General features: G+C 41.6%; 1 protein-coding gene across 5 annotated transcripts in view; it reads left to right on the top strand.

The window, feature by feature from the left end:
* The window catches only part of CPSF7 (cleavage and polyadenylation specific factor 7), a 37,805-nt gene that overhangs the window by 1,884 nt on the left and 24,686 nt on the right, over window positions 1-11,235 (top strand). For all 5 annotated transcript variants that reach the window (XM_073604597.1, XM_073604596.1, XM_073604595.1 and 2 more), the window contains exons 2-3: window positions 4,304-4,522; window positions 6,929-7,032. In XM_073604597.1, the coding sequence (XP_073460698.1) occupies window positions 4,304-4,522; window positions 6,929-7,032 (323 nt within the window). The remainder of the gene's footprint in view (window positions 1-4,303; window positions 4,523-6,928; window positions 7,033-11,235) is intronic.

The following is an 11,235-nucleotide window of genomic DNA, read 5'->3' as shown; positions in this document are numbered from 1 at the left end:
TTAGCGCTCCGGAGTGCCGACTTCCTGGCGGGCTCCGCACGTGCTGTTTGCCAACACGCCTGAGCTCATCCTTATTCCTAATACTAGCAACAATGTAACATGCCTGCACTGTGTTTTATCAGTACAACTGTTGTCACATCCTCTGCTGGAAAGTACAGCTGCTGAGAACAATCACGCATTGACATCCTCGTGATGTGTTTACGTGCACCTTTTTGGTGAGGGTGAGCTAACCCTTTAAATCGGTAGTGAATTCGGACAAAGAAATAAAAAATCCTGCTCCACCAAAAGCTAATGACATAATGTGCTAGTATGCTTAGCATACTAGCACATTATGAAAGACTTGCCTTAAAAGGAAGCCCTCCAGAAGTGCGCTGGCAGGGCTTCCATCTTCACCTGGTCCTCCTTCCGGGTTTGGGGGCTCCGGACAATAAAACGTCACTCCCGCACATGCAGTGTTTAATACCGCTTTAGAGGTTAACCATACACCATACACTATACAATCTGATTGTATATTCTCCTTTAGACCTGCCATCAACCATGTTGTGCAAAAGCTTGCCTAACTGGATCCTCTTTTATTGGATTTGTCCTTTTATTGCATAGCTTCAGTAAATCTAAAGGGAGATTGCACAGAGATTTTATAGTGTATGGTCCGCTAAAGGCTTAGTCCAAATTTTTGGAAAAATAAGATAAATGCATCCACGTTTGCGGAAAAAAATGTGTATTTATTTTTATTTGCATGTGAGTCTGCTAAGCATTGCAACCGCAATCCCTAGATTCTGCGTGCGCTGCTCTGGGTCCTGCAGACTCTTCCTCCTGCAGACTCTTCCTCCAGCTCCATGTCTGTGTGAAGGAAGTGTCAATGGACTATGAGTGGTGACGTCACCACATTTATATTCCATTGATGACTACAAGTTTGTCTGCCACAGTGGTAGATGGGACTTGTAGTTTATTAAATCACAGATCTTTGCAAATGAATGAAGCAGTGCTTCACATACAAGAAGGCCCATGTGTATATATTTGGACACAGGCACAATTTTCATTCTTTTGGCTCTGTATGCCACCAGAATAAAATTAAAAGGAAAAAATCCAAATGAGTGTGAAGTGCAGACTTTCAGCTTTAATTCAAGGGGTTGAACATAAATATCGAGTTAAAATTTTTGGAACTGCAACCATTTTTAAGGGGCTCAAATGTAATTGGACAAATTAATATAATCGTAAATAAAATGTTAATTTTTAATATTTTGATGAGAATCCTTTACTGGCAATGACTGTCTGAAGTCTGGAACCCATGAACATTACCAAAGACTGGGTTTCCTCTTTTCTGATGCTTTGCCAGGCTCTAACTGCAGTTGTCTTCAGTTGTTCTTTGTGGGTCTTTCTGCCTTTAGTTTTGCTTTCAGCAAGTGAAATGCATGCTCAATTGGGTTGAGATCCGGTGATTGGCTCTGCCTTTGCAGAATATTCCACTTCTTTTCCTTCAAAATCTCCTGGGTTGCTCTTACAGTGTGTTTTGGATCATTCTCCATCTGTACTGTAAAGTGCCGTCCAATCTACTTTGCTGCATTTGGCTTAATCTGGGCTGACATTATATCTCTAAACACTGCAGAATTCATCCGGCTGCTTCTGTCACATCATCAGTAAACACCAATGACCCAGTGCCACTGGAAGCCATGCATGCCCATACCATCCCTGCCTCCACCATGTTTTACAGATGACTTTGTGTGCGTTGGATCATGAGCTGTTCCTTCTCCACACTTTTTTTCTTCCCGTCATTTTGGTACAGATTATTCTTAGTTTCATCTTTCCAAAGAATGCTTTTCCAGAACTGGTCTGGATTTTTTAGATGTTTTTTTTTTGCAAAGTCTAATCTGGCTTTTCTATTCTTTGGGATTATGAATGGTTTGCTCCTTGTGGTGAACCCTCTGTATATGCGCTCGTTAAGTCTTCTCTTGATTGTAGACTTTGACAATGATACGCCCACCTCCTGGAGAGTGTCCTTCACTTCTCTGGAAGTTGTGAATGGGTTTTTCTTCACCATAGAGAGGATCCTGCGATCATCCACCACTGTTGTCTTCCGTGGGCATTCAGGCCTTTTTATGTTGCTGAGCTCACCAGCTTCCTTCCTCAGAACGTACCAAACTGTTGATTTTGCCACTCCTAATGTTGCTGCTATCTCTCTGATGGATTTGTTTTTGAAGCCTTACAGTGGCCTATTTCACTTGCATGGACAGCTCTTTTGAATGCATGATGTATGCTCACAGCAATAGATTCCAAATGCAAATACCACACTTAGAATCAACTCCAGACCTTTTACCCGCTTCATTGATGAAGAAATAACAAAGGAGTAGCCCACGCCTGGCCATGAAACAGATTTTGATTCAATTGTCCAATTACTTTGGTCCCTTGAAAAAAAGGGAGGGGGTGGCTATTCTTAGGAGCTGTAATTGCTAAACCCTTCCTCCGATTTGGATGTACATACTACATACCCTCAAATTAAACCTGAGTGTGCACTTTCGGCCCATATCCATTATATAACTATAGCTTGAATATGTTTTGGTAAATACCTGGAAAAAAACTAAAATTGTGCTTGTGTCCAAATATATATGGACCTAACGTATATATTGTACATTCACATCAGTCCATGCCTTCAAGGAGCTTGCAATCTAAGGTCCCTAACTCATATACATACTAGGGCCAATTTAGACAGGAGCCAACTTATCTACCAGCATGTCTTTGGAGTGTGTGTTTTTATTTATTTATTTTTTAATTCTATTATTGTGCCTTACCTTGGGCGGCACAACCTTTGCAAAGAAAGTAAGGATGGGCTCGGGCATTTCCCGATCTCTGCAGCCACACATCTGGAAAATGTCTCACTGCCTGTGATTAGCACAGGGCCGTGCCGACTTCCTGGCGGGCTCTGCACGTGGGATGTGCGAACACGCCCAAGCCCATCCTTAAAAGAAAGTATCCCAGCTAGGTGTTCTTCCTGCTGTGGTATTCATTCTTATAGGAGATGTACAGCTCACCCATAGGAATGAATGGATCAGTTGCATGAGCATGCTGTTACCGAAAAAGCCGGCCAATAAGTTTTCTTTGCAAAGGCTTTGTGGCAGCAGGTAGAGTTAGGCAGCCCATAGAGATGATGCAGTTTTCTTTCCTTCCACCATTGATGGAAGGAAAGAAAACTGCAGTGTTGATGGGGGAATCCCTTCCGCAGCACTCTTGTGTTCTGCCAGCGGGGAGCCTTCCCTGCAAGCAGAACACAATGATTAGAGTCACCAGCTATAGCCAGTGGCACTAATCGTTTGGAAAAAACCTGACAGGATGCTTGTACATAAGTTGACTTGTATACAACCAGGGTTGCCCATACATGGATCAAAATTTGGCTGGTCTCTGCTGAACTCGCCAAATTTTGATCCATGAATGGCCGGCTTTACACAGCCCAGTAGACTTATAGAACATCAAAAGCTATATTATACCCAGGCATATATCTTTTTCAGAAGGTGATCAGAAGTTACAGTACATGTCTAAACCTGCATCCCCCTGCAGCTTATTGGGTTCGTTAAATACCATGAGCAGAGATCAGAACTTCTATGCTTGTGCAGTTGGCTAATTTATCAAAAGCAGTATAATTGAGAAGCAATCTGCCGACATTCAAGGCATGTATGGCAGCCTTAAAAATTAAAGAGCTGTTGAGAGAAGTGTCCATAGAAATGTAACACCATTCATTCACACACTGCGAATAGTCAGATTTTATGTATGATCCAGTTCCCCTTTGTCAGCCAGCATAGCTTCAGCAGAGAGGAGGAAGCAACAACGGATGGGCCATTGAAGCCTTTGGGAGACATCACCTCGTTAGGCTTTGCAAGCCATTGTCAACGTGCTAGCTCCTCTCCCCTGCAGCTGTTGCTGGCTGACACAGGGGAAACAATGTGACAGGAATGGTATGAAAATAAGTATATTTATCTTTCTTACACCGGTTAGTTAGCATAGGTTAGAGATGTAAGCTGGAATTCCACTTTAATGCATCGGGTCACATGGGGGGCCACATTACCCAATATTTTCCTGAAAAAAGTGAAATAAAAAAGTTCCTTTAAATGTGGACACTTAATACCTGCCAGTCCTGTCACCAATTTGTAGAATCTTTGTTCCATTTATGAGCAAAGCCATCAATGAGTATTCACATTCAGAACGCTCCCCTTGGTGTGTTAAATGCTTATCCCCCCCACCTCCTTCTGTAGTTATTGATGCTTTAATAAAGTTGAGTAAAAATTACTGATCTAACTGTGTTATCTCTCCATAGGAAGCTGAATTTGCTGCAGAGCAGGTTGACCTATATGACGATGTCTTGGCAGTGGCCTCTCTTGGGTCATCTCACCCAGATGGGAAGAACAATGTTCCGGAGCCCACCTCCCCTATGCAGGCTACCTCTGCTAAATCCAACAACAAGTCACCCGCCATTTTGTACACATACAACAATGTGCGCAAGAAGGCATCTGTATATATTGGAAACTTTTCATGGGTGAGTGGGAGGTAATCTCTAACCCCCCCCCTTTTTTTTTTTTTTTTTTTTTTTTATATAACTGGCAGCTTTATTGACAACTGGTTGTGTTTATAAGGATACATCTGAGATGTATGCTGCATGCTTGCAGCTGCTGATCTAGAGTGAGAATGAGAAGTATAGAAATATAGTGGTAATAAAGAACTGCACATAGAATATTATAAGGATACTAGAGGGTTATACAAGCGCAGAGATTTTCTTGGTATAGGTAGTAGAATTCTGGGATGTCATGTGGTAGGGGCTTTTAAAGTATTTTAAAGTACTACACAAGGAGATGAGGAGAGGTCTGACACTATGGGGTTGATTTACTAAAACCTAAGAGTGAAAAATCTGGTGCAGCTCTGCATTGTAGCCAATCAGATTCCAACTTCAGCTTGTTCAATTAGGTTTTGATTAAAAAAAAAAAAAAAAAAATGGAAGCGGATTGGTTTCTATGCAGAGCTGCACCAGGTTTTGCACTCTCCAGTTTTAGTACCTCAACCCCTTGTGTTTAGAAATTCAGAACTATGCTGGCATGTCGAAGAGAGGTAGCAGCACATATAGTTCTGGCAGATTAATAGTTTTGTTTTCCTGTGCTCGCAGCGTGTTTAAAGGGAATAAAGTATGTGGAAATGTGCATTCCAGACATGTAGTAAATATGTTTTTCATTTTTGCATTGACCTATGCTTTAAGCATGTGTCTCTGACCTGGATAAACATGCTGTATGTGTGTTATCAATTGTTTGGCAATGCAAATCCATAGTAGTGGGACAGATTTACTAAATGGTTACAGCTTAAATCGGCGCTCCACCCAAAAGGGGAGGCTCCGCTTGTTTGGCCCCGCCACATTTAGCACCTTTCGGGGGGAGCGGGTACCTGTTTTTGCAACCTCAGCCCCCCTCCTCTTTACTCCACCCCCAGGCCAGTTATAAAGTACAGCGCGGTTTGCGAATGCACAGTAGGGAACTGGCTGTGAAGCCGAAAGGCTTTACTGCCAGTTTCTCTTGGCACGAATGGCGGTGGCAGCACCCTAGAGCCAATCATAAAATCAGCTGGGGTGCTGAATTGTGGGATCCCTGGACAGGTAAGTGTCCTAATATTAAGTCATCAGCTACAGTATTTGTATCTGCGGACGTTTCATTTTTGATGATGGGGGGGGCAAACTTCCTCTTTAAGTCATAAGTTCCTTCCTCAGTTGCTCTACAGGAGCACTGTGCAGAATGAAACCTGACCCGGACCACTTTCTAATTATCTGTTTGTATAGGATAAAATTCTGTCTCATCTTCAGTAATAAATTTGTCTCAGAAACTTGCAAATGTCTCACAGGATGACTACCCAGGATTACAGGGGTCACAAATACACAGAAAACTATTTTACAGACTTTGCTAAGTGAGACACTGTTGCTGCACTGTGACAGGCTTCTATCCCCTCTACTTACAGAGTACAGTAGTTTGGAGAAGAATCATGAAGAGAGGCCTCTAAATGAAGATAATCTATGCACTTAGCTTGGTTTTTTGAGTTGGGGAAGTTTAAAATTGCTCTCAAAATATCTAAAACGTATCTGCCTCCAGCTTACAAAAGTGGAGACAAAAAAGGCAGAAAAGTCAAGTATTTTAAAATCTCACATGCAGTTTTTTTCCATTTCTATTCCTGATGTTTAAATTCATTTGCAATGTGCTTTGAAATTGCTAGAAAAAATTGACTAGTAAGTTCCCTAGCACAGCCCACTCCCCCTTTGTATGTCATAGCCCTCTCTTCTTTTGGGAGAATCTAATTACTCTTTGTGCTAGCCCCCCTCCCCCCTCCCATCCCTACATAACCATTTATTTAGCTGCTGGGGAGTAGTGGAGGTAAATACTATGGAGTGACAGCTTTGAGTGGGCTGGGATGGCTGACTTTACATCTAAAGCCGGCCATAGACAGAGCGCTTTTTCTTTCCTGCAGCCGCAGGTTACAGGACAGAAAATTTCCCCCATCAACACAGTCAGTCTCCTGTGGAGCTATTGTGATCTCCTAGTGGGGGGGGGAAGCCCATCTCTGCCAGGAAAACAATGATTTCTGCTAGTGGCTATAACAGTGGCTAGCAATAATCACGTGTAAAATCTGACAGGCTGGTTGCACCCACGTTGTAAAAAGGGGGGACCAGTCAACTTCTCTTTAGTGTGTATCAAGCTGGCTGGTCCTACTACACCATCCCACAGCAACCAGTTACACTGAAACTGCCTTTCTCCAGTTCCATTTCCTTGTGATGATTTAAATCTGGTTACAATGGAAAACCACAGACAGTTCATATGTAAGAACCTTCAGTATTTAAGTCGTCTTTTTATATTTAGGCTTTGCCTTTTTCTGCTTTAATCCATTCATATTGTCCTCTGTTTTGATTCCCTAGTGGACAACAGATCAGCAGCTTATCTCTGCCATCCGCTCCCTTGGTGTCCGTGACCCTATTGAAGTGAAATTTGCAGAGAACCGTGCAAATGGCCAGTCCAAAGGGTGAGTAGAGAATATTGTTTAGATGAAAATATTTTTGTAAGTGTTTAAAAAAAAAAAAATGCATTTTGTAACATTCACAAATAAGTTATATGCTATACCTTTTATGGTGTCAATGGTCATTTTTTTTTTTTTTTTAGCATGTTTCAGCTTACACCCATATTTAGGTTGAAACTGAAAACATGGTCGCAATCAGCAAAAACCCAAACCCCTTATTGATTCTGCGGTTCCTTCTCTTTGGAGCCTTTTTTTTTAAATTGTGGTGGTGCTGTGGGTGTCTTAATTGAAAATACTACAAGCCCCATCTTCCACCATGCCACAGGGGCTGCTGGATTTTAATGGAATACAAGTGCAGCAATGTTGTCACAGTTGAATAATACTTCCCCCAGCCTCATAACTGAAGGGCCACGTCTCAGTATGGACTTGTTGCTGGAGGAAAGTCTGCAGGAGTCTGAGCATCTTATCCGCAATCCACTGATGGTGTTTGCAGTGCTTTGGGGGCTTCGTTGCAAAAACAATGCACATTTTATTCAGTCACTGTGGTGGTAGATTTATTTTTGGAATAGCCTTCAAAAATAAGAATGCTGCTTGGGAGCAGCCAGCACAATGCAAATTATGTTACCATTAGTAACCAAAAGACCTTCTGCATGTTGTTTGAAGCAGTATTAAACCCAAAAGCTAACCATTTATTATATTGCAGATTATCAATTCTTTGATGTGGTTGCTGCATTAATTTTCTTTAGGCTTTTTTCCTTTATTTACATCTGGTGATCCAGCCAGTATATTTGTTTCTTAACGGACCAATATGTCCTGTAGATGATGTAGCAGTTAGAGGGCTGAGACAAACCATTTACCACTGTTAGCGGTTCTTACAATGACCCACTTTTATTCATGTAAAAATGTTATCCCAAAAGTTAAACTGTTGTAACTGATTATAAAGTGTTAGTGCTGGAGTTTATTAGTATATTTAACTTTGTTAGTGCACTAACATTCCCCCAGACTGACAGTGCTGCTGTTCAGAGGTGCCCCTGTGCTCCTACATCCAGAGTGGAGGCATTCTAATAAGGAGGTGGGTTACTGGCCAGATCACCAGTGAAAACAGTGAAGCCTAATAAAGAGCCACCACCTCTTAGGATTGATAAGCTGCAATATATTACATTTTGGGTTTTAATCTAGGGCCTCATGTATAACAGCAGATATTGCCATCTGCTCTCCTTTATACTTTTGGTTCAAATTTGGCCAGCTCTAACCTCTCATCACCACATACTGCAATCTCAGGCATTGAATTAGTATTAAACCCTCAGCGTTCTTTACCTGAACTCATTAAGCAAAACAGAATAAATTTTCCAAGTAAACTTTTAGTTTAGATGCTTATGCAAGCACTTTCACTTTACAGTTTTCAATGCTTTTTGCTCCTGCTCTCTCAGCACTGCTTTCCTGAACTTCCAGTATTCACAGGGAAGTGTTAACAGTGGACAGTGCAGTACTCGGTCAATCTGTTAGCTGGAATGAGAGAGGAGCAGAGGAGTGCCTTTGCATCCTAAGGTATGGGCTTGTGTGTTTGTATTGATGCACACAGTGTAGGATGACACATTTCTAGTCCCTGCACGCAAGGATGGCTCCATAGGATGCTACAAAGAGGCACCCTGAAACAGGAAACCTGGGGCAGTGGTCATGGCACCAGCCATATTGGAACACAGGCAAGGATTAAACGATAAAGAAGCTGTATACTCAGTAAGTGATTAAATCAGCTGCTGAAAACACTGAAAAAGTCTGAGGGCTTAACATCGGTAGGTTTCCCAGTGTATCCTTTCACATGAAATGGTGGTCTGTAAATGAATGAGAATGTACACGCTATGCGAAAGCAAAGAGCAGCTGGCTGTTGCGCATCTATAAGAACTTATAGAAATAGGAAAGAAGTGACTGTTTATATACACAGGTCATTTAAATAATGACAGGTATTGTGAAATTGAAAAAGCTATTAGAGGTAGCAATTACAATAAAACCTTGGTTTGAGAGCGTTTTGCAAGACAAGCAAATTTTTTTCATAAACTTTGACTTAATATACAAGCGATGTCTTGATATACAAGTAGCGTCAAGTCACAACGGTGTATAAAAGAGAAGAGAGGCGCCTCTAAGTGTAGCAATATGGTTACATTTAATGAAGGTACAACATTTAGAAACTCACATGGTTGATGATTAAAACAGACACATCCAAGTATGCAAGTACCTAGGGTAAAGCTGTCCACATAGATCATCCTCCACAACGCCATCGATGTCATCCTTTCCACACTGCTCTCCATGAGCGCTTCAAGCCTCGCTTTCAGATCGCTCTACTGCATGGTAGTTTTCCCGGTCACGATTGCAGATTGACAGCGGTGAGAGCCGGCGGTGCGGAGAATGATCTATGCTGACAGCTTTACCCCAGATGCCTGCATACTTGGATGTGCCTGTTTTAATCATCAACCTGTGAGTACAACATAATGAAGCTAAATGTTGTACCTTCATTAAATGTAACCACATTGCTACACTTAAAGGCGCCTCTCTTCTCTTTTATACTCTTAACTCCTGCTGGATTTTGCTTCTGATCCCCTTGTGGAGGCTGCTATTTGTAAATGGACATTTTATGGTTACACAACTTGCTATTGTTATAATCTTTTTATATGGACTATAAACTGAAAGACCTATAAATAAATGGTTGTGGAATGAATCATCTGAGTTTCTATTATTTCTTACGGAGAAATTCGCTTTGATCTACGAGTGCTTTGGATTACAAGCATGTTTCTGGAACAAATAATGCTTGCAATCCAAGGTTTTACTGTATTTTAATCCATTAGTGGTGGAGGATACGTTATATTTTCACAGGACTAGGGGCCAGTATTCTAAATGTATTCCGCTTTGGGAAATGGGTAAAGCAGTATTTGCGCACATTCCAGTTTTAGTTGCTTCAAAGTGTGCTGGAACAGGTTTTATGAAGCTAAACACTGATTATTTTTCTCACACTCAAGGGTAGGTTATAAGGTTTTACTTATAAGAATGGACTTACTTACATTTTTCTGAGCATGTACATTTAGGGTACCATGGGACGTTTTACATACTATGTCCTGCTGTGAAGATGAAACCCCTTTCCATGTGTAGTTTTCTGACATGCAGGTATTGTGCTCAGAGATAATTTTCCAACTTACAACACTGACCAGCTGTTCATGGAAATCGGATTGCCTTTAAATTCTTTTATATCCTCCCAGAGCAGTGGCCTGTTGGATTTGGCAGACTTCTTGAAGGTTTGCATTGTCTTTCACCTTCTGTCCTCTGCCAGCATTAGTAAATGTACACTAAATAACATTGGTTTGGGTGGGGTTATTTGTATAAGGTGACAGTTTAGTATGGTCAGTCAACAAGATGTCAGATATAAGGAATAATTGTCATTGGCAGGTCTGTTTTGATTTGGAACCATATGGTTAGATGTGACCTTAGGCCTTGTACACACAAGCTTTAGCTTTTATAAGCAGTGATTTTGATTGGAAGTGGAACCACAGCTTGTGTGTGAGAGCAGTTATCCAACTCTCCAGCACGGTGCTCACAGAGGGTATTTTAACCCTTACTGCAGCACTTTATAACAGACATAGAAAAGAGAGCATATTTAGGATGGTGTTTGTAAACCTGACTGCTTTACAGTACTAAATTGGGAGGCTGTAATTGGGCTTTAAATTGTTACCAAACATAGGACTCTGCATTCGCTATATCTGGTCTCCCTCAGTACACAAAACGTGGAAATACAATTATTTTAGTAAATATAAACTGTTAAATACCTTTTCTCGTCAACAGTTAGAGCAGTCTTATGACTTCTATCAGTGTCTGGTTAAAGTGGAAGTTAACTTTTTCTGCACTTGTAGCTACAGGTAACCCTTACCAATAGGTACAGTGAATATCTCCTAAACTTGCACTGTTTGGAGATATTCACACTGCATGCAGCTGATGATGTCACCGGCGCATGCACTCTGAAGAGACGGCATACCCATGCCGCGGTCCGTGACTCTTAGGCACATGCGCAGCAGTGACTTCAGCGTGACCAATCAGACGGCCGGAGCACACAAGCCCTGAAGGAAGACCGGGTGAAGATGGAAGCCCTCTCAGAGATTACAGTGCACCGCTGGAGGGCTTAGTTCTAAGGTAAGTATTTCATAATGTGCTAGTATGTGATGCATA

This window comes from Aquarana catesbeiana, linkage group LG11 (assembly GCF_042186555.1).
Source record: "Aquarana catesbeiana isolate 2022-GZ linkage group LG11, ASM4218655v1, whole genome shotgun sequence".
NCBI lineage: Eukaryota > Metazoa > Chordata > Amphibia > Anura > Ranidae > Aquarana > Aquarana catesbeiana.
The sequence above is the reverse complement of the archived record's forward strand: the minus strand, read 5'-3'. Positions and strand labels throughout refer to the sequence as shown.